The sequence below is a fragment of the Salmo salar genome, chromosome ssa09 (genome assembly GCF_905237065.1).
Source record: "Salmo salar chromosome ssa09, Ssal_v3.1, whole genome shotgun sequence".
NCBI lineage: Eukaryota > Metazoa > Chordata > Actinopteri > Salmoniformes > Salmonidae > Salmo > Salmo salar.
In genome coordinates, this window is record NC_059450.1 from 19,768,341 (window position 1) to 19,792,750 (window position 24,410).

The window sequence follows — 24,410 nt, forward strand, 5'->3', positions numbered from 1 at the left end:
GGTGTCAAACTCAATCAGCCCACGGGCCGTATTGAAAAAACACAACGAATTCGTGGGCCTGACATTATGTTTGTTTTTACAACATCAAAACACCTGCATACAACTGTGACCCAAACTGGTCATTGTTTTATTACAAATAATATGTCCCTTTATAATGTCCACTTATGTACATAGGGTGCTATATATAGCATTTTAACATATTAAAACAAGAGATACATACAGTGCATTCTGCAATTATTCAGACCCCTTCACTTTTTCTACATTTTGTTACGTTAAAGCTTTACTCTAAAATTTATGAAATAAAAAATAATCCTCATCAATCTACACACAATACCCCATAATGACAAAACGAAAACAGGTTTTTAGATGTATTAATTTGTGGGTGTCCATCACCCATTTCATATATGTTACGAAATGCAATATGTATTATATCTTAAAAAGTTGCAAAACGTACAATATGCTACCAATTCGCAAAACGTACTATATGTTGCGAATCTGCAAAACATATGATATGCTAAAAATTCTAGCTAGGTGGTTGACGTTAGCTAGGATAGGGTTTAGAGGTTAGGGTTAAGTTTAGGAGTTAGGCTAAAGGGTTAGGGTTAGCTAAAATAGTTAAGGTTAGGGGAAGGGTTATCTGACATGCTAAGTATTTGCAAAGTTGCTAAAAAGTAGTACGTAGGTGAAAGTTGCTAATTAGCTAAAATGCTAAAGTTGTCCGTGATGAGATTCGAAATTGCAACCGTTGGGTTGCTAGATGTTCGCGTTAAAAACCTACTCATCAACCCTGACCAACCACCCTACTTTCGTTTTTGCCATAAGTAACATAATAAAATAATCCCCATCAAAATCTGTCAATTTAATCTAGAGATATCAATGTTTTTTTTTTGCATTGGATGCTTCTCAATCCACCGATATATCGCACTTCCACATCTGCGGTGAAAGGTATCAGAACTAGAATGGTCTTTGTCAGACCCGAAAATCGATCTTCTCACGAAAACGTCTGAAGCATCCAAACGATTTGACCTACAAAACTCTATGCAAAGGGGGGATTCCCATGAACACGATGTTGTTTTCCGTTTTGCTGTATGACTCCCGTGACTCGTCTGAAGGTAACAGGTACCGGTTTTAGAAAATAAATGGAAGTATGGAGGCAGTTTTGATACCTAAAGGGGTCCTAAAATTCCAAAACATAGCTAAAAGATCCATGGTATGACCATGTTAAAACAATGACATATGTCATCTTAATTTCATAAAGTAGATGACTCAGCTGTTGACTCATTTATACTCGCTTGTGTGTCCTATTGTCCTTTAGTAGTAATTTATACCCACATGTGAATACTTTATCTTGTAACTTTTTGAAAACCAAGATGGCATGTTCTGTAGGCTACAGCAATGACCCGTTGGAACCAGAAGTTGGCATGGACATTTAGCCTACAACACTTTTAAACTTTCGGTCTGGTAGAAGATTTGGTCAGTGCCATTAGTGATTATATGATACAGCACACTGGCTGGCTTGTGTGTGGGTATGGCAATCCACTGCTGTGCTTGCTGACTTGTAGTGCAGCACGGCAGTATGTAAGCAGGCCAAAATGTATTGACAACCCAAATCATTGCGTGGGACAGATAGAAATGTGTCACAGACCGAATCCTTTGTGTTTGACACGTGTTCTAAACTTGAGTAACCCCACAGGAAACGTTGTCAACGGAACCATCGGGAAACAGATGGTGGACACCCTGGTGGAGTCCTCCAGCAATGTGGAGATGATCCTCAAGTTCTTCGACATGTTCCTCAAACTCAAAGACCTGACCACCTCGGACAACTTCAAGGAGTATGACCCAGAGAGCAAGGGAGTGATCTCCAAGAAGGAGTTCCAGAAGTCCATGGAGAATCAGAAGCAGTACTCCCAGTCGGAGATCGAGTTCTTGCTCTCCTGCGCCGAGGCTGACGAGAACGACATGTTCAACTACGAGGAGTTTGTGAAGCGCTTTCATGAGCCGGCCAAGGACATTGGCTTTAACGTGGCGGTCCTGCTCACCAACCTGTCAGAACACATGCCTCACGATGCCCGTCTGGCCACCTTCCTGGACCTGGCTGAGAGCGTGATAAGCTACTTCGAGCCCTACCTGGGCCGCATAGAAATTATGGGCGGAGCCAAGCGCATCGAGAGGGTCTACTTTGAGATCAGCGAGTCTAGTCGTACACAGTGGGAGAAGCCCCAAGTCAAAGAGTCTAAGAGACAGTTTATCTTTGACGTGGTGAATGAGGGTGGAGAGAGCGAGAAGATGGAGCTGTTTGTCAACTTCTGTGAGGACACCATATTTGAGATGCAGCTGGCCTCACAGATCTCTGAGCCTGACGCAGTGGAGCGTCCCGAGGAGGACGACGAGGACAGCCAGAGTGTGACGGAGGAGCCAGAGGAGGAAGAGGAGGAGAGCATGATGGAGTCTCACTCCGCCTTCACCAACTCCTGCGTCTCCATGAGGAAGAACCTGTCCAGCTTCCGCCAGCTGCTGACCTTCAAAAGCATGAGGCGGCAGTACAGGAGGTTCAGGAAGATGAGTGTGAGGGAGATGGTCCAAGGCTTCTTCTCATTCTTCTGGATGATTATCATGGGCCTCTTCCGCTTCCTTTACAACCTGGTGTGGGGCTTCTTCCATATCCTGTGGTCCTCCATGTTTGGCGGGGGCCTGGTGGAGGGGGCCAAGAACATGAAGGTCACAGACATCCTGGGGAACATGCCCGACCCCACACAGTTTGGTATCCATGGTGACGTGCTGGAGACAGAGAAGATGGAGGCGAGTGAGGCGTCATCTGTGGCAGAGATGGGCCACATGGGCCAGGGGGACAAGGCAGAGGCAGATCTGATGGCTGAGCTGCTTAACATCCAAACCAAGAGCCAGGGGGGAAAGCATGCGCCCGAGCCAGGTCTGGGGGACATGGGTGAGGTGGTGGGGGTCGACGCCCCCTCTTTAGCCAGTGCCGTCAAGCAGAAGAAGGCCAAGGTCGGTATCTGAATATCCTCAGAAATTACACATATTCAGTTATATTAACAGAGTAATGGTTATCTGTGTAAAATCAGGCCTCTGTTATGTAAATGTCACGTAATGGTAAGGTCTGAAAATGAACTGTAGTTTAAACCGTTCTTCTCAAAATGTGCCACAGAACAAATTCTGTTTGGTGTAAATGCATGACATTTGGTGTCTATAGACAGGCCACATTGACAGTGTCAGTCAAAGTTAGAATTTTGAAAAAATGTGAAAATCATTAAAATGACTAAAACCATATAGCATTGTTATTTGACCTGTTCTAAGCCCAAATGTATGGTTCAACTCATTGTCATTTGTGACCTACAGCAGTTTCTGTATCACACTATATTTAGTCTTTGGACACAGTGAGTTACCTTTTTTTTTACACATTTAATTATTCAAGTCATGTGAATACAGGAGGGAGTTCAGGTGGGCCTTCACGCTTCAGCAAACAAAGTTATATTACAGCCTTATTCTAAAATGGATTAAATAAAAACATTTCCTCATCAATCTACACACAATACCCCATAATGAAAAGCGAAAATATGTCTTTAGAAATGTTTGCAAATGTATAAAAAAAATAAGATACCTTATTTACATAAGTATTCAGACCCTTTGCTATGAGACTCGAAATTGAGTTCAAGTGCATCCTGTTTCCATTGATTATCCTTGAGATGTTTCTACAACTTGAATGGAGTCCACATGTGGTAAAGTTTTATTGGACATGATTTGGAAAGGCACACACCTGTCTATATAAGGTCCCATAGTTCACGGTACATGTCAGAGCATATATGGTTTTTCTTTATTTTTACTATTTTCTACATTGTACAGTCGTGGCCAAAAGTTTTGAGAATGACACAAATATTAATTTCCACAAAGTTTTCTGCTTCAGTGTCTTTAGATATTTTTGTCAGATGTTACTATGGAATACTGAAGTATAATTACAAGGCTTTTATTGACAATTACATGAAGTTGATGCAAAGAGTCAATATTTGCAGTGTTGACCCTTCTTTTTCAAGACCTCTGCAATCCGCCCTAGCATGCTGGCAATTAACTTCTGGGCCACATCCTGACTGATGGCAGCCCGTTCTTGCATAATCAATGCTTGGAGTTTGTCAGAATTTGTGGGTTTTTGTTTGTCCACCCGCCTCTTGAGGATTGACCACAAGTTCTCAATGGGATTAAGGTCTGGGGAGTTTCCTGGCCATGGACCGAAAATATCGAGGTTTTGTTCCCCAAGCCACTTAGTTATCACTTTTGCCTTATGGCAAGGTGCTCCATCATGCTGGAAAAGGCATTGTTCGTCACCAAACTGTTCCTGGATGGTTGGGAGAAGTTGCTCTCGGAGGATGTGTTGGTACCATTCTTTATTCATGGCTGTGTTCTTAGGCAAAATTGTGAGTGAGCCCACTCCCTTGGCTGAGAAGCAACCCCACACATGAATGGTCTCAGGATGCTTTACTGTTGGTATGACACAGGACTGTCTTCTCCTTGTCTTCTCCGGACAAGCTTTTTTCCGGATGCCCCAAACAATCGGAAAGGGGATTCGTCAGAGAAAATGACTTTACCCCAGTCCTCAGCAGTCCAATCCCTGTACCTTTTGCAGAATATCAGTCTATCCCTGATGTTTTTCCTGGAGAGAAGTAGCTTCTTTGCTGCCCTTCTTGACACCAGGCCATCCTCCAAAAGTCTTCGCCTCACTGTGTGCAGATGCACTCACACCTGCCTGCTGCCATTCCTGAGCAAGCTCTGTAGTGGTGGTGCCCCGATCCCGCAGCTGAATCAACTTTAGGAGACGGTCCTGGCGCTTTCTGGACTTTCTTGGGCGCCCTGAAGCCGCCTTCACAACAATTGAACCGCTCTCCTTGAAGTTCTTGATGATTCGATAAATGGTTGATTTTAGGTGCAATCTTACTGGCAGCAATGTCCTTGCCTGTGAAGCCCTTTTTGTGCAAAGCAATGATGACGGCACGTGTTTCCTTGCAGGTAACCATGTTTGACAGAGGAAGAACAATGATTCCAAGCTTCCAGTCTGTTATTCGAACTCAATCAGCATGACAGAGTGATCTCCAGCCTTGTCCTCGTCAACACTCACACCTGTGTTAATGAGAGAATCACTGACATGATGTCAGCTGGTCCTTTTGTGGCAGGGCTGAAATGCAGTGGAAATGTTTTTTGGCGATTCAGTTCATTTGCATGGCAAAGAGGGACTTTGCAATTAATTGCAATTCATCTGATCACTCTTCATAACATTCTGGAGTATATGCAAATTGCCATCATACAAACTGAGGCAGCAGACTTTGTGAAAAGTAATATTTGTGTCATTCTCAAAACTTTTGGCCACGACTGTAGAGTAATAGTGAAGACGTCACAACTATGAAATGACACATATGGAATCATGTAGTAACCAAAAAAGTGTTAAACAAATCAAAACATATTTTATATTTGAGATTCTTCAAAGTAGCCACCCTTTACCTTGAAAGCTTAGCATCCTCTTGGCATTCTCTCAACCAGCTTCACCTGGAATGCTTTTCCAACAGTCTTGGAATTTAATTTGGAACATGTATTCACATGGCTTGATTCATGAAATATGTAAAAAAAAAAAAACAGTAACCCCAAAGACTAAATATAGTACAATATCAAACACTCACATTGTAGACAAACGCTTTGGCCGAATTTAAAACATTTCTTCAGATTTGTCCATCAGTATGCTCAGAGAAAAAGTGTACCAAAGTTTTTATATATTTATTTCCATTATGATCATGAATGGGTTTACCAGGATTCCATGTGTTTCTTGAAGGAGGCTGCGACTAAGGAGCCTACCAACGGAGATCACAAAGCCGAGCCAGAGAAAGCAGAGTGAGTGGCCTCATACGTCCTTGATGTGATGTGATTGCACCTGATTTGATTCTCAGTGTGAACACAAGATTCCCTACCTGACTCAGCCGTAACAGCATTTGTTTTGCTCCTGCTGGAAGCTGAACTGATTTGGTGAGGGTGCTTGTTGTCTTTTGGTCGGTCTGTGCATCACCCTGTTTGATGTGTATGTTTGTGTCTACAGCCCAGAGGATGGGGAGAAGAAGGACCAGGACAAAGTCAAAGAGGAGGCTCCCCCAGAGCCCTTACCGGAGGAGAAGAAGGCCCCCAAGAAGAGACCGGGACTGAAGAAAGAGTCTCCAGAGGAGTTCATGGCCAGCTTCTTCTCTAGCCTGGACATCTACCAGACCAAGATGCTGGTGAAACCACACACTGATGCTATACCCATTCACGTCATTTAGCCCTGTTATCATAATAGCACATTAGTGTTTGTGGTATTGCATGCTGTATGGCATATCCTTGTCTAATATATGCTTGTATGTGTTTATCAGAACTATCTGGCCAGAAACTTCTACAACCTGCGTTTCTTGGCATTGTTTGTTGCATTTGCCATAAACTTTATTCTGCTCTTCTACAAAGTAAGTCAAACCCTATCTAATCAAATAGAGCACAGTGTTACTATTGGGCTGTCATGGATATGCACTGAGCGTGTGTTGTGTCAGGTGACTGGAGATGACAGGGATGACGATGATCCAGATCCCTGGAATGGAGGTGGAGCTACTGATGAAGAGGAGGATGAAGGTGGGATGGAGTATTTTGTCCTGCAGGAGAGCACAGGCTACATGGCACCTACACTGCGCTTCTTGGCCATACTACACACAGTCATCTCTTTCCTGTGTGTGGTGGGATACTACTACCTAAAGGTACATTTTTCAATCACACAGACACACATACAGATAACTAACTTATATGCACACATACCAACATATTTATAATATCCCTTGAGAATAAATGTTTCATCATTATAATGGACTAATAATAAACACAGCAGTTTTCAAATGGTTAAAGTCCTTTATATTGTAATATGGGAACTAATTTACCATCAATACATTATTCCCCCCTTTTCTGAAGGTGTATTTGGTAAACACCAGCGTGTGATGATATTATCTCAGACAGTACCTTGTAGGGCTGTGATCTAATGTTCTCTCTGTGTGTCTGTCCGTGTCCCCAAGGTACCTCTGGTGGTGTTCAAGAGAGAAAAGGAGATCGCCAGGAAGTTGGAGTTTGACGGCCTCTACATCACAGAGCAGCCGTCAGACGATGACATCAAAGGACAGTGGGACCGCCTCGTCATCAACACCCCGTGAGTCATATAGAGCATGACTCTAATCATCACCTCAAACTATAATCATCACCGCAAACTATAATCATCAACTTTTTGGTATTTGAATGTAGTTTTCAGATTGTGGATGATTACTTGTTTATACCAAGGTTTTTGTTTGTAACTCCCTGTCTTGTAGCTTCATTTGTAATAACGATATTTTCCATCCTCTTTTTTATAGTTCCTTCCCTAATAACTACTGGGACAAGTTTGTGAAACGCAAGGTAAGTAGACAGCATTGAATTAATTCTTGGTGGAATTTGTATTAATTATTCACCAGATCAATATGACTTGAACATGCACATACTATTTCTACTACTTACTCTATTTCACCTTGTTATCATGGCCTGCTGCTGTTAGGTGATCAATAAGTACGGAGATCTGTATGGAGCCGAGAGGATAGCAGAGCTGCTGGGGCTGGATAAGAGTGCTCTGGACTTCAACCCCACAGAGGAGACGGTGGTGAAGGAGGCATCGCTGGTGTCCTGGTGAGACCCTGGGAGAGTGGCCTATAATAGAGTTGTCGGGTTAGCATACACAGAGTGAAGTCAAAAACAATACCATTCACATCAATCCACCTCTTTTGACAGGTTGAGCTCTATTGACACCAAGTACCAATGCTGGAAAATGGGTGTGGTGTTTACAGACAATGTAAGTGTTACACATTTACAAAGAGCATAATTTGGTATATGATAACACCACATTATTGTTGACTTGATCTGACTGATCTGTTTCTATGTTGTGTGTCCCTGCAGTCGTTCCTGTACCTGGTGTGGTACACCACCATGTCCATCCTGGGTCACTACAACAACTTCTTCTTCGCTGCCCATCTGTTGGACATCGCCATGGGCTTCAAGACCCTCCGGACCATCCTGTCCTCGGTCACCCACAATGGCAAACAGGTGGGTGCAGTTTGGCCACCAGGCAACAGGGGGTCAGTGTTGAGTCAGAGCTCTAGTTCTGCCTTGGTATTAACCATAGAGATAAAGTACATCACAGTGGAAGTAACCTGAGGTATTCTCTGTCTCAGCTGGTTCTGACTGTAGGTCTCCTGGCGGTGGTGGTCTATCTGTACACTGTGGTGGCCTTCAACTTCTTCCGCAAGTTCTACAACAAGAGTGAGGATGACAACCAGCCCGATATGAAGTGTGACGACATGATGACTGTGAGTCCTTGGATTTTTCCACTAACATCATAATGTGGGGAGAAAAAAAATCTATAAATTAAACACCAGCCCTAGTTTAACCGTCCTGTTTGGTGCCTTGTGAATGGATCTATTCCATTTCCATCCAGCCTCACTCTCGTTCTCACCTTCTCTCTGTCTCTCTCTCCTCCATCAGTGCTACCTGTTCCACATGTATGTTGGTGTGAGGGCAGGGGGTGGAATCGGGGATGAGATCGAGGACCCTGCGGGCGACCCGTACGAGCTCTACCGCATCCTCTTCGACATCACCTTCTTCTTCTTTGTCATCGTCATCCTGCTGGCCATCATACAGGGTACGTACTGTACTAGTCTGGGTCACAGGAGGCAGTATCTGGGACAGCGAAGTGGACCAGGGTGAGACCCAGCAGGGTAAGTGTCACTCTGGCTCCCAGGTGTCAAAGTCACCCTGCTCCCTGTGGGCTGGAAGGGGCTGTGGAAAGGGCTGTGTAGGGAGGGGATTAATCACCCATAGAGAGAGACCCATAGCTCGGTCTGTCTGTCTCCACCAGGCCCTTACACACAGTAATGTTTCTCTCACAGTCAGAAAGCCTCAAACTTTCCAATGGTTTTTCCACCTCAGACAATCAGTCAGCCTCATGTCTCTCCCACAGACACTCAAACTGACTGCTCACCTCACAGTAAGTCCAGAACACACAGACAGATACAGCCTGTACCCTAAAACAAGTGGTAAGTAAAAGTATAGATACCTTAATAGAAAGTTACTCAAGTAAAAGTGAGTCACCCAGTAAAATCCTACTTGAGTAAAAGTATTTGGTTTTAAATATACTTAAGAATCAAAAGTAAATGTAATTGCTAATATATACTTAAGTATCTTAAGTAAAAGTATAAATCATTTCAAAACCATTTTCTTGTTATTTACACAAGATGCATTTGTGTTTAGTGAGTCCACCAGGCCAGAGGCAGTAGGGATGACCACATGTTCTTTTGATAAGTGCGTGAATTATTTGACCATTTTCTTGTCCTGCTAAGCAATCAAAAAACGTACTTTTGGATGTCAGGGAAAATGTTTGGAATAAAAAGTACATTATTTTCTTTAGGAATGTAGTGAACTAAAAGTTGTCAACAAAAAAAAAATATTAGTGCTAGAGGCATTACTACAGATCCGGGTTCGATCCCAGGCTGTGTCGCAGTCGGCCGTGACCGGGAGACCCATAAGGCAGCGCACAATTGGCCCAGCGTCGTCCAGGTTAGAGGATGGTTTGTCTGGCTGGGATGTCCTTGTCCCATCACACTCTAGCGACTCTTGTGGCGGGCCGGGGGGAATGCACGCTGACACGGTCGCCAGTTGGACGGTGTTTCCTCCGACACATTGATGTGGCTGGCTTCCGGGTTAAGCGAGCAGTGTGTCAGAGTCGTGTTTCGGAGGACGCATGGCTCTCGATCTTCGCCTCTCCCGAGTCTATACAGGAGTTGCAGTGATGGGACAAGACTGTAACTACAGTACCAATTGGATATCATGAAATTGCGAAGAAAAAGGGGAAAGAAAATATTCAGTACCAGTCAAAAGTTTGGACACATCTTCAAGGGTTTTTCTTTATATGTACTAATTTCTACATTGTAGAACAATATTAAAGACATCAAAACTATGAAATAACACATGTAGTAACCAAAAAAGTGTTAAAGAAATATATTTGACATTCTTCAAAGTAGCCACCCTTTGCCTTGATGACAGCTTTGCACACTCGTGGCATTATTTTAACCAGCTTCATGAGATGGTCACCTGGAATGCATTTCAATTAACAGGTGTGCCTTGTTAAAAGTTAATTTAAAAGGAATTTCTTTCCTTTTAGGACCCCTTCGAGAAAATCCCGTTAACGGGATTGGTTGGACAACAACCAGTGAGATAGCACGGCGCGAAAGTAAAAAAAAAAAAACATCTCAAACTTAAAATTCAAGTATTATACGGCATTTTAAAGATACTCTTCTCGTTAATCCAACCACATTGTCCGATTTCAAAAAGGCTTTACGGTGAAAGCAAAACATTAGATTATTTTAGGATAGCACTTTAGCAAAAAAAAAACAGCCATTTTCCAAACACTGATGGCCGTCACAAAACCAGATATACAGCTAAAATTAAGCACTAACCTTTGACAATCTTCATCAGATGACACTCCTAGGACATCTTGTTAAACAATACATGCATTTTTTGTTCGATCAAGTTCATATTTATATCCAAAAACCCAATTTTTACATTGCCGCGTGATGTTCAGCAAATGTTTTCTCCCCATAACTTCTGGTGAATGGGCACATCAATTTACAGAAATACTCATCATAAACGTTGACAAAATTTATAACAATTATTTAAAGGATTATAGATAATCTACTCCTTTATGCAACCGCTTTGTCAGATTTCAAAATAACTTTACGGAGAAAGCACATTGTTCAATATTCTGAGTACAGAACTTAGCCTTCAATGCTAAGCTATACAGTTAGCCTACAACCACGGCGTCGACAAATCTCTAAAATATGTTCGAAATATTTTCTTACCTTTGCTGATCTTCGGCGGAATGCACTCGGAAGAACTCCCACTTCCACAAGAAATGTTCATTTGTTCTGCAAAGTCCATCATTTATGTCCAAATACCTTCATTTTGTTGGCCCATCCAGAACACTTTACAAAGCCATGAGGCGTGGGCGCAAATCCATAGACGAAAAGTTCAAAAGTTCCATTACCGTTTGTAGAAACATGTCAAACGATGTTTACAATCAATCTTTAGGGTATTTTTTTACGTAAAATTCCGATCATTTTCCAACTGGACAATAGGTATTCATCCCAGAAGAAAAATAACGAAGAGCGAACTCGCGTGCACGTGCGTCACGAGACACCTGTCCTCAGACTGGCCACTGATTGACTGAGCCACAATTTTCTGCCCGGTAACAGGAGACGGATGAAACCAGTTTCTAAAGATTGTTGACAGCCAATGGAAGCCTTAGGAGGTGCAACGTAAACCCTGTCACTGTAGTTTCTCAAGGGATTCAAAAGAAGATCTACATTTCTCATTTCTCCCACTTCCTAGTTCAATTTTTCTCAGGTTTTTGCCTGCCATATGAGTTCTGTTATACTCACAGACACCATTCAAACAGTTTTAGAAACTTCAGAGTGTTTTCTATCCAAATCTACTAATAATATGCATATTCTATTTTCTGGGCCAGAGTAGTAACCTCTTTAAATTGGGTACGTTTTTCATCCGGCCGTGAAAATACTGCCCCCTAGCCCCAAGAGGTTGGATTTGAGCCAATCAGTTGTGTTATGACAAGGTAGGGTTGATATACATAAGATAGCCCTATTTGGTAAAAGACCATAGTCCATATTATGGCAAGAACAGCTCAAATAAGCAAAGAGAAACGACAGTCCATCATTACTTTAAGACATGAAGGTCAGTCAATACAGAAAATGTAAAGAACTTTGAAAGTTTCTTCAAGTGTAGTCGCAAAAACCATCAAGCGCTATGATGAAACTGGCTCTCATGAGGACCGCCACAGGAAAAGAAGACCCAGAGTTACCTCTGCTGCAGAGGATTAGTTCATTAGTTACCAGCCTCAGAAATTGCAGCCCAAATAAATGCTTCACAGAGTTCATGTAACAAACACATCTCAACATCCACTGTTCAGAGGAGACTGCGTGAATCATGGCCTTCATGGTCAAATTGCTGCAAAGAAACCACTACTAAAGGACACCAATCAGAAGAAAAGACTTGCTTGGGCCAAGAAACATGAGCAATGAACATTATACCGGTGGAAACATGTCCTTTGGTCTGATGTGTCCAAATTTGAGATTTTTGGTTCCAACCGCCGTGTCTTTGTGAGATGCAGAGTTGGTGAACGGATGATCTCCGCATGTGTGGTTCCCACCGTGAAGCATGGAGGAGGAGGTGTGATGGTGTGGGGGTGCTTTGCTGGTGACACTGTCGGTGATTTATTTAGAATTCAAGGCACACTTAACCAGCATGGCTACCACAGCATTCTGCAGCGATATGCCATCCCATCTGGTTTGCGCTTAGTGGGACTATAATTTGACAATGACCCAACACACCACCAGGCTGTGTAAGGGCTATTTGACCAAGAAGGAGAGTGATGGAATGCTGCATCAGATGACCTGGCCTCCACAATCCCCCGACCGCAACCCAATTTGAGGTGGTTTGGGATAAGTTGGACCGCAGAGTGAAGGAAAAGCAGACAACAAGTCCTCAGCATAATGTGGGAACTCCTTCAAGACTGTTGGAAAAGCATTCCAGGTGAAGCTGGTTGAGAGAATGCCAAGAGTGTGCAAAGCTGTCATCAAGGCAAAGGGTGGATACTTTGTGGAATCTAAAATATATTTTGATTTGTTTTTAACACTTTTTTGGTTACTACATGATTCCATATATGTTATTTCATTGTTTTGATGTCTTCATTATTATTCTACAATGTAGAAAATAGTAAAAAATAAAGAAAACCCCTTGAATGAGTAGGTGTGTCCAAACATTTAACTGGTACTATATATATATATATATATATATATAGTAAAGTACAGATACTCCAAAAAACTACTTTAGTAGTACTTTTACCTAAGTACTTTACACCACTGCCTAAAGTGATGCTGCTTCCCATAGTCAGATGCTGTTCAACCATTTAAATATTTTACACGCAATACAAAAAGCTGTGGGGGGAGGAGAATTGTGTTAAATTGCCCTGTCCATAAAGAGACATCTTCACTGTTGGTTGTGTGGCCGTAGGTCTGATCATTGATGCTTTTGGAGAGCTGAGAGACCAACAGGAGCAAGTGAAAGAGGATATGGAGGTGAGAGACTTTGGTTTACTTTCATCTGTAGTGCAGGTCAACAGATGACAATGTTTGAGTGTTTAATCTATTTTTCTCCTCAGACCAAATGTTTCATCTGTGGCATCGGTAATGACTACTTTGACACGACGCCTCACGGCTTTGAAACACACACCTTACAAGAGCACAACTTGGCCAACTACCTGTGAGTATCTAGACTGAATGTAACCCAGCACTTAAAAGCTAGACTTTTTCATCTCTGAAGTATCAATTAGCCGACAGGTCTTTCGTCTTCCTGCATAATTACAGTGAGGTAAAAATAATATTTGATCCCCTGCTGATTTTGTACGTTTGCCCACTTACAAAGAAATGATCAGTCTATAATTTTAATGGTAGGTTTATTTGAACAGTGAGAGACAGAATAACAACAAAAAAATCCAGAAAAACGCATGTCAAAAATGTTATAAAATGATTTGCATTTTAATGAGGGAAATAAGTATTTGACCCCTCTGCAAAACATGACTTTGTACGTGGTGGCAAAACCCTTGTTGGCAATCACAGAGGTCAGACGTTTCTTGTAGTTGGCCACCAGGTTTGCACACATCTCAGGAGGGATTTTGTCCCACTCCTCTTTGCAGATCTTCTCCAAGTTTAAGGTTTCGAGGCTGACGTTTGGCAACTCGAACCTTCAGCTCCCTCTACAGATTTTCTATGGGATTAATGTCTGGAGACTGGCTAGGCCACTCCAGGACCTTAATGTGCTTTTTCTTGAGCCACTCCTTTGTTGCCTTGGCTGTGTGTTTTGGGTCATTGTCATGCTGGAATACCCATCCACGACCCATTTTCAATGCCCTGGCTGAGGGAAGGAGGTTCTCACCCAAGATTTGACAGTACATGGCCCCATCTATCGTCCCTTTGATGTGGTGAAGTTGTCCTGTCCCCTTAGCAGAAAAACACCCCCAAAACATGTTTCCACCTCCATGTTTGACGGTGGAGATGGTGTTTTTGGGGTCATAGGCAGCATTCCTCCTCCTCCAAACACGGCAAGTTGAGTTGATGCCAAAGAGCTCCATTTTGGTCTCATCTGATCACAACACTTTCACCAGTTGTCCTCTGAATCATTCAGATGTTCATTGGCAAACTTCAGACGGGCATGTATATGTATTTTTGAGCAGGGGGACCTTGCGGGCGCTGCAGGATTTCAGTCCTTCACGGCGTAGTGTGTTACCAATTGTTTTCTTGGTGACTATGGTCCCAGCTGCCTTGAGATCATTGACAAAATCCTCCTGTGTAGTTCTGGGCTGATTCCTCACCGTTCTCATGATCATTGCAACTCCACGAGGTGAGATCTTGCATGGAGCCCCAGGCCGAGGGATATTGACAGTTCTTTTGTGTTTCTTCCATTTACGAATAATCGCACCAAATGTTGTCACCTTCTCACCAAGCTGCTTGGCAATGGTCTTGTAGCCCATTCCAGCCTTGTGTAGGTCTACAATCTTGTCCCTGACATCCTTGGAGAGCTCTTTGGTCTTGGCCATGGTGGAGAGTTTGGAATCTGATTGATTGATTGCTTCTGTGGACAGGTGTCTTTTATACAGGTAACAAGCTGCGGTTAGGAGCACTCCCTTTAAGAGTGTGCTCCTAATCTCAGCTCGTTGCCTGTATAAAAGACACCTGGGAGCCAGAAATCTTTCTGATTGAGAGGGGTTCAAATACTTATTTCCCTTATTAAAATGCAAAATAAATGTACAACATTTCTGACATGCGTTTTTCTGGATATTTTTGTTGTTATTCTGTCTCTCACTGTTCAAATAAACCTACCATTAAAATTATAGACTGATCATTTCTTTGTCAGTGGGCAAATGTACAAATTCAGCAGGGGATCAAATACTTTTTTCCCTCACTGTTTACCCACTTGTTTACTATTAAACCACCTGATTGATGGCTTTTACACAACAGTTGATGGTATCTATGCCCCAGTAAAAAAAATACAAATAGTGCCCCTCAGAGCCAGCATTCTTCCACCCTCTATAAGCTCAGTGCTCATCTATTGTTTCTGTGCTAGCTAGCTGGAAAATAGTAAGCCATGTGGTCTTCATCTGCCCACTCAGTCAACTGGAGGAGGATATAACGCTAACCTTATTAGCTCATTTGTTTAGGTTGGTTGGAAAATAGGTGTGTGACGTCATCTTATGTATGCATCATACATTTTGATTTAGTGTGCAATGGAACATAGACTCAGTACTCTGATGGTTGAGGATAAGACACATGGATGTCCTAAGATCATCAAGAACATTATGCTTGCATGAGACTTTAATTTCCTCCTGCTATAGCCATTTGTAGTTGTGAAAGAGGTCAGTTGGTCTTTGAGATGTTGAATGATGCAAGTGAAACATGACTGTGGATCAAGTGGTAATTTTCATGTATCTGAACTCTATTTGACTTGACAGGTTTTTCCTGATGTACCTTATCAACAAAGATGAGACGGAACACACAGGTCAGGTATGGATCTTGTCACTCTTTTGACCCCTTTGTCCTGTGAAAAGGTTGTCATATCAGGACCCAAAGTTAACTGTGACTCACCAGTTTTTAGGCTCGGCTCATCTGCTGCTATAGATTGACCAGTCTTTTTGTCTGTCTGCTTCCTCCAGGAGTCATACGTGTGGAAGATGTACCAGGAGAGGCTCTGGGACTTTTTCCCTGCTGGAGACTGTTTCAGAAAGCAGTATGAGGACCAGCTTGGATAGAGCTGACAGACAGGTTGCTGTCATCCTACGGACAGGACTACAGTCCTACAAAGAGCTGTTCCAGGTACACTCCCACTTCCTCCTAACAGCTAGCTGATGACGGTTGGTAACCATTCACCGCCTATTGCCTCCTCTAAATGTGTGAGACTAGAGGAGAGGGGAGATGCTATCTTCCATATGACGGAATAACCATTTTCACATCAACGTCAAATGTACCTGTACATGTTACCTTTGGTACAGTGCCAACCTCTAAGAAAGTGACTATATTACAACCTGCCCAGACAGATTTCAGTTTTGAACAATTTTTTTCTCTTTTTTTTTGACAACGTGTTGCCTTTTCCTCCACATAACCCCAAACCATTGCACAATTATTGGTCTTTTTGAGAAACACTGGGTTGTGTGGGGTTATGGGACAACGTGTGAGTCTGGGCCCGTTGCAATATGCACAAGAAGACTACTTCAATATTTCAAGAATGTTGAAAATGAGACTTATGCCAAAAGATAGGCGGGCAGATTTATACAGAGAGCATACTGTATGTGATTTAACAAAGTTTAAAAAATGTTGTTTGAGTAATGTGCTTTCAGATATGAAGTATTGAATATAGAGGACTTGACCAGGGGAAAGGTTGATTATATGATAAAAATGCCTGAATCAAGTACTTGATGAAGTGCCTTATCTACATTACAACGGAGCTATGCAAAACCATGTGTTTTTCTTTCTGCAATGGATGTGCAGTAGTTTTCCTGGACCAGAAACAAGCAGCTGTTCAGAGTCATTAGTTTCTGGCTTATGTTTTTCATTTGAAAACGGATGAGCAGTGTTGAGTTTTTTGCCAACTGCAGAATCTACACTTTGGAGGAAAAAAAAGGTTCTGGATAGAACCAAAAAGGGTTGTATTGCTTGCTTCATATACTGTATGGCAACCTAATAGGTTCAATATAGAACCCTTTTGCAGGGTTCTTTGATCAGAACCCCAGGGTTCGTCTTCACTCACCCAACATTGGTTCGATTATAGAACCATTGGGTTCCATATAGGGTTCTATATGGAACCAATTTCAGTTCTATATATAACCTTAAGGGGTGCCATATATGAGGCAAGCATGGAACCCTTTTTGGTTCTATCCAGAACCTTTTATTTCTAAGAGTGTAACTGCAAACGAGTATAAATTACACACGTCTTAGTATATGAAATGTCCGAATTTATTAAACACCTTAAAACAAAAAATAAATTGCTATTGTATGGCTATTTGTATGTAGTAGCGTTGCTGAACCGTGCATTTCCCTGAAGGACAAATAAAGAAATCAATGAAATAACTGGAGTCTCTTCAAACAGTGTTTCTTGTTGGATTTTACTATCTTTTTTTTTGCTATAGTTAAGGACAAAGTATGTAGCCTACAGTACAAACTACAGCAAAACTTGCGTGTAATATCTCACTGTCCAGTTGGTCCTTTACTGACCCCTAATCACCTCCCGATGTGACTGAGTTCATATCAGGGGATTTAGCTTCTTTTTTTTTAAGCATTGCGTAATTTCCCCTAAAAGATAATGTGCATGTGAAGCTGAGCCTGGCTCTCCTTTACCTATCCACTCTTTGAACGACAAATATAGCCTACAGTTTAGACCTGACTGTTAGGTGTTAGCTAGGGTGGCTTTGAAGGTTTACCACATTCAGCCTCCACATTTAGTATTTACATTTGTATTATCAGTAAGGTAGTATAATCAGTCCTACCTTTTGATTTTAGCTAGTAGCTACTGAATAGTGTTGGTCAGTCCAGTCCTACCTGGGTGCAGGAGGCATGCAGGACATCAGCAGGCTGTTTCCCTGCCTTGGCCGATGGGAGTTTTATCCCTAGTACCCACGGTGCCAACTGTCAGTTGGTATTATGCCTGACATCCCTCTGAAGCTCATACAGCCATCCCTTTAACTGGTCTAAACCACCTCTGACATGTGGATATCTGATCACGTTTTTTAACCATTGTAGGTAAATTGACTGAAGCTTACTGAAAAGTGAATTATCACAATCCCTGGAATTATAAAAATGTTCATAATTAGAAATAATGAGAGCAGCAGGAAACCACTCTCTGGCTAATGTAAAACAACATTGACGCGATTAAAGTCCCAGAGACAATTGTATTATACCCATTATGTTAATTCTCTGTTTGTGTTAAATTGTCTCAGTCTGAGGTCCTAGCAGCGGTTGATGTGGTGTGTGTGAAGTGATGGTCGTGAAAACAGGACTGTGGTAGGGGGGTTCATCTCCCCCTCTCTGGTGGAATCATTAGTTCTGTAATGACTCACTTCTATTAAGCTCAATCCTCAATTAAACAGAGTTGTCCTGAGAGAGACAATTTAATTAACTGATCAAAAGTGGAGACCTTGAAGACATATGACTGTCTGTGGCTTTGCTGTCCACAACAGAAAGTATGCATACCTCTTGACTTATTCCAAATGTTGTTGTTTTACAGCCTAAATTCAAAATGGATTAAATATTTTATTTTTTCTCACCAACCTACACACAACACCCCATAATGACAAGGTGAACCCATTTTTTTTTGGGGGGGGGGGGCAAATTTATTGAAAACGAAGTACAGAAATATCTAATTTACATACACTGCATGACCAAAAGTTGGTCCCCTCTTTGCTGCTATAACAGCCTGCTCTTCTGGGAAGGCTTTCCACTAGATGTTGGAAGATTGCTGCTGGGACTTGCTTCGATTCAGCCACAAGAGCATTAGTGAGGTCGGGCAATGATGATGGGTGACTAGGCCTTGCTCGCAGTCGGTGTTCCAATTCATCCCAAAGGTGTTTGATGGCGTTGAGGTCATTGCTAGATTTCCATTTTCAAGTCTTGCCATAGATTTTCAAGCCAATTTAAGTTAAAACTGTAAATGGGTCACTCAGGAACATTCAATGTCATCTTGGTAAGCAACCCCAGTGTATTTGGCCTTGTGTTTTAGGTTATTGTTCTGCTGAAAGGTGAATTTGTCTCCCAGTGTCTGTTGGAAAGCAGACTTAACCAGGTTTTCCTCAGGGATTTTGCCTGTGCTTAACTCTATTCCATTTATTTTTATCCTAAAAGACTCCCTAGTCCTTTCCGATGACAAGCATACACATAACATGATGCAGCCACCACCCTATGAAGAGTGGTACTTAGTGACGTGTTGGATTTGCCCCAAACATAACATTTTGTATTCAAGACATAAAGTTAATTTCTTTGCCACATGTTTTGAAGTTTTACTTTAGTGCCTTATTGTAAACAGGATGTATGTTTTGGAATATTTGTATTCTGTTGTTTTCACTCTGTCATTTCAGTTAGTATTGTGGAGTAACTACAATATTGTTGTTGATCCATCCTCTGTTTTTCCTATTACAGCCATTAAACTCTAACTGTTTTAAAGTCACCATTGGCCTCAGTGAAATCCCTGATCGGTTTCTTTCCTCTCCGGCAACTGAGGTAGGAAGGACGCCTGTATCTTTGTAGTGACTGGGTGTATTGATACATCATCCAAAGTGTAATTAATAACTTCACCACGCTTAAAATAATATTCAATGTCTGCTTTTTTTTTTTTTACCCATCTACCAATAGGTGCCCTTCTTTGCAAGATATTGGAAAACCTCCCTGGTCTTTGTGGTTGAATCTGTGTTGGAAATTCACTGCTCGACTGAGGGACCTTAAAGATAATTGAATGTGTGGGGTACAGAGATGAGGTAGTCATTCAAAAATCATGTTAAACACTGTTATTGCACACAGAGTGAGTCCATACAATTTATTAGGTGACCTGTTAAGCACATTTTTACTCCTAAACTTATTTAGGCTTGCCATTACAAAGGGGTTGAATACTTAAAAACATAATTCCTCTTTGACATTATAGGGTATTGAGTGTAGGCCAGTCACACACAATCTACATGTAATCCATTTGAAATCCAGGCTTTCTGTTGGCACTGGTGTTGTGTATAACCTTCTCAGGCATGAAACATGGACTGTTTCCCAGATAGCTCACGCCCACATCCAACACCACAACATGACACAGAGAACATGAAGATTCACAGCATCTGCTACACAGCCCATTTCTCAACCTGCAACTAAGAATAGCCTACTGTATGGATGCTACGGCAGGCATGGCTGGGAATCGATCCTGCAGCTCTCCGTAACATCGCTGATGGCCTGACCAATGAGCCAGCAGCAGAACACAACCCACACCTTTTAACCCCATCTCCTGTGACCTCACCTCATGCATGCTGGACAAACAAGACTCAGAAATGACCATGTCATTTTCTCCAACAGAATGGGAACTGAGAAAGAGGCTATTAACAAGGGCCATTATAATGTTTCTTGTCACATCTCAGTGCACCCGGTGTCTGACCTTCTGCTCCGTCTGGTCATTCAGCAAGATGCATGGCCGGACACGAGATGACCAAGGGACAATGACCATACACTCAAGGGACATATTCCACTTAATTTAACCACACTCCTATTCAAGACCTGGACCCCATTGACTAAAATATTTACAAGCCACTTTACGAGTATTATTGTCAAGTGGTAACTTAATAATTTTGTAGAGCAAAGATAACTTTTGAAATTTGTAATGTACAGTGCCTTCAGAGAGTATTCAGACCCCTTGACTTTTTTGTGTTACAGCCTTATTCTAAAATTGATTAAATTGTTTTTTTTCATCATTAATTTACAAACAATACCCTAGAATGACAAAGCAAAAAACGTTTTATAGACATCTTTAGCTAATAAAATAAAAAATGACATCACATTTACATAAGTATTCAGACCCTTTACTCAGTACTTTGTTGAAGCACCTTTGGCAGCAATTACAGCGTTGAGTCTTGGGTATGACGCTCCAAGCTTGGCACACCTGTATTTGGGAGTTTCTTTCATTCTTCTCTGCAGATCCTCTCAAGCTCTGTCAGGTTGGATGGGGAACGTTGCTGCACAGCTATTTTCAAGTTTCTCTAGAGATGTTCAGGTCCAGGCTCTAGCTGGTCACTCAAGGACATTCAGAGACTTGTCCTGAAGCCACTCCTACATTGTCTTGGCTGTGGGCTTAGGGTTGTTGTCCTGTTGGAAGGTGAACCTTCGCCCCAGTCTGAGGTTCTGAGAGATCTGGAGAAGGTTTTCATCAAGGATGTCTATGTACTTTGCTCATTTCATCTTTGCCTCGATCCTGACTAGTCTCCCAGTCCGTGCCGCTGAAAAACACCACCCCCCTCACAGCTTGATGCTGCCACCACCATGCTTCACCGTAGGGATGGTGCTAGGTTTCCTCCAGACGTGGCGCTTGGCATTCAGACCAAAGAGTTCAATCTTAGTTTCATCAGACCAGAGAATCTTATTTATCATGATCTGAGAGTCTTTAGGTGCCTTTTGGCAAACTCCAAGCCGGCTGTCAGGTGCCTTTTACTGAGGGGCTTCCATCTGGCCACTCTACCATAAAGGCCTGATTGTTGGATTGCTGCAGAGATTGTTGTCCTTCTGGAAGGTTCTCCCATCTCCACAGACGAACTCTAGAGCTCTGTCAGAGTGACCATCGGGTTCTTGGTCACCTCCCTGACCAAGGCCCTTCTCTCCCGATTGCTCAGTTTGGCCATGCGGCCAGCTCTAGGGAGAGTCTTGGGGGTTCCAAACTTCTTCCATTTAAGAATGTGTTCTTGGGGACCTTCAATGCTGCAGACATGTCTTTGTACCCTTCCCCAGATCTGTGCTTCGACACAATCCTGTCTCGAAGCTCAACAGACAATTCCTTCGATTTCATGGCTTGGTTTTTGCTTGAACATGCACTGTCAACTGTGGGACCTTATATAGACAGGTGTGTGCCTTTCCAAATCATGTCCAATCAATTGAATTTACCACAGGTGGACTCCAAGTTGTAGAAAAATCTCAAAGATTATCAATGGAAACAGGATGCACCTGAGCTCAATTTCAAGTCTCATAGCAAAGGGTCTGAATACTTCTATAAAGAAGGTATTTTAGTTTTCGCTTTGTCATTATGCCGTATTGTGTGTAGATTGCTGAGGATTTTTTTAAATTTAATACATTTTAGAATAAGGCTGTGACGTAACAAAATGTGGAAAAAGTCAAGGGGTCTGAATACATTCCGAAGGCACTGTGTGTGTTATATATATATATACACACAGCATATATATATAATACCTGTATCTTGTTAATTTTTCATAAAGTAGAAATAGATATGCCTACGGTGGTGACATTTTTTTATTGTATCTTTAGATTGATTGTCAGTATCTGGTGTGGCCACCAGCTGCATTAAGTACTGCAGTGCATCTCCTCCTCATGGACGCACCAGATTTAACGTTTCTTGCTGTGAGATGTTACCCCACTCTTCCACTAAGGCACCTGCAAGTTTCCGGACATTTCTGGGGGGAATGGCCCTAGCCGTCACCCTCCGATACAACAGGTGCCAGACGTGCTCAATAGGATTGAGATTCGGGCTCTTCACTGGCCTTGGCAGAACACTAGGTCCCGTGTGGCTCTGTTGGTAAGAGCATGGTGTTTGCAACACCAGGGTTGTGGGTTCGATTCCCACGGGGGACCAGTATGGGGAAAAAATGTATGAAATGTATGCATTCACTACTGTAAGTCGCTCTGGATAAGAGCGTCTGCTAAATGACTAAAATGCAATGCAAATGCACTAACATTCATGTTTTACAGGAAATCACGCACAGAATGAGTAGTATGGCTGGTGGCATTGTCATGCTGGAGGGTCATGTCAGGATGAGCCTGCAGGAAGGGTACCACATGAGGGAGGAGGATGTCTTCCCTGTAATGCACAGCATTGAGATTGCCTGCAATGACAACAAGCTCAGTCCGATGATGCTGTGACACACCGCCCCAGACCATGACGGACCCTCCACGTCCACATCAATTCCGCTCCAGAGTACAGGCCTCGGTGTAACGCTCATTCCTTCGAGACAAAAAAATGTGACTCGTCAAAACCGCGACTCGTCAGTGAAGCGCACTTTTTGCTAGTCCTGTCTGGTCCAGCAACGGTGGGTTTGTGCCCATAGGCGACGTTGTTGCCGGTGATGTCTGGTGAGGATCTGCCTTACAACAGGCCTACAAGCCCTCAGTCCAGCCACTCTCAGCTTATTGCGGACAGCCTGAGCACTGATGGAGGGATTGTGCGTTCCTGGTGTAACTCAGGCAGTTGTTGTTGCCATCCTGTACCTGTCCCACAGGTGTGATGTTTGGATGTACCAATCCTGTGGAGGTGTTTTACACGTGGTCTGCCACTGCAAGGACGATCAGCTGTCTGTCCTGTCTCCCTATAGTGCTGTCTTAGGCATCTCACAGTACAGACATTGCAATTTATTGCCCTGGTCACATCTGCAGTCCTCATGCCTCCTTGCAGCATGCCTAAGGCACATTCACGCAGATGAGCAGGGACCCTGGGCATCTTTCTTTTGGTGTTTTTCAGAGTCAGTAGAAAGATCTCTTTAGTGTCCTAAGTTTCCATAACTGTGACCTTAATTGCCTACCGTCTGTAAGCTGTTAGTGTCTTAACGACCATTCCACAGGTGCATGTTCATTAATTGTTTTTGGTTCATTGAACAAGCATGGGAAACAGTGTTTAAACCCTTTGCAATGAAGATCTGTGAAGATATTTGGATTTTTACGAATTGTCTTTGTCAGACAGGGTCCTGAAACGTTTCTTTTTTTGCTGAGTTTATCTCTGAGGGTTTAGATCTTGAGTTAGTCACCTCATACAAGTACTGTACTTGGGAGTATGGCTAGACGGTACACTGTCCTTCTCTCAGCACATATGAAAGCTGCAGGATAAAGTTAAATCTTGACTTGGTTTCCTCTATTTTAATCAATCGCTCCTCTTTCACCCCAGATGCCATACTAACCCTGAATCAGATCACCATCCTATCCATGCTGGATTACGGAAACATAATTTATAGATCGGCAGGTAAGGGTGCTCTCGTGCGGCTAGATGTTCTTTACCATTCGGCCATCAGATTTGCCACCAATACTCCTTATAGGACACATCACTGCATCACTATACTTCTCTGTAAACTGGTCATCTCTGTATACCCGTCGCAAGACCCACTGGTTGATGCTTATTTATAAAACCCTCTTAGGCCTCACTCCCCCTATCTGAGATATCTGCTTCCGGCGTCATCCTCCAAATACAACATCCATTCTGCCAGTAAAGTCCCCAAAGCACACACATCCCTGGGTTGCTCGTCTATTCAGTTCGCTGCAGCTAGCAACTGGAACGAGTTGCAACAAACACTCAAACTGGACAGTTTTATCTCAATCTCTTCATTCAAAGACTCAATCATGGACACTCTTACTGACAGTTGTGGCTGCTTTGCGTGATGTATTGTTGTCTCTACCTTCTTGCCCTGTGCTGTTGTCTGTGCCCAATAATGTTTGTACCATGTTTTGTGCTGCTACTATGTTGTGTTCCTACCATGT

General features: G+C 42.6%; 1 protein-coding gene across 4 annotated transcripts in view; it reads left to right on the forward strand.

Moving 5' to 3' along the window:
- The window catches only part of LOC106610839 (ryanodine receptor 3), a 162,623-nt gene extending 145,350 nt beyond the window's left edge, over positions 1-17,273 (forward strand). For 3 of the 4 annotated variants that reach the window (XM_045723462.1, XM_045723463.1, XM_045723464.1), the window contains 16 exons: positions 1,694-3,006; positions 5,810-5,889; positions 6,092-6,266; positions 6,399-6,485; positions 6,570-6,770; positions 7,080-7,210; positions 7,410-7,452; positions 7,589-7,716; positions 7,819-7,879; positions 7,984-8,130; positions 8,259-8,393; positions 8,569-8,725; positions 13,168-13,232; positions 13,316-13,416; positions 15,662-15,713; positions 15,863-17,273. In XM_045723462.1, coding sequence (XP_045579418.1) covers positions 1,694-3,006; positions 5,810-5,889; positions 6,092-6,266; positions 6,399-6,485; positions 6,570-6,770; positions 7,080-7,210; positions 7,410-7,452; positions 7,589-7,716; positions 7,819-7,879; positions 7,984-8,130; positions 8,259-8,393; positions 8,569-8,725; positions 13,168-13,232; positions 13,316-13,416; positions 15,662-15,713; positions 15,863-15,958 — 2,972 coding nt within the window. In that variant the 3' untranslated portion in view covers positions 15,959-17,273. The remainder of the gene's footprint in view (positions 1-1,693; positions 3,007-5,809; positions 5,890-6,091; positions 6,267-6,398; positions 6,486-6,569; positions 6,771-7,079; positions 7,211-7,409; positions 7,453-7,588; positions 7,717-7,818; positions 7,880-7,983; positions 8,131-8,258; positions 8,394-8,568; positions 8,726-13,167; positions 13,233-13,315; positions 13,417-15,661; positions 15,714-15,862) is intronic. The other variant, XM_045723465.1, reaches the window with a different exon arrangement.
- The last annotated feature ends 7,137 nt before the right edge of the window (positions 17,274-24,410 follow it).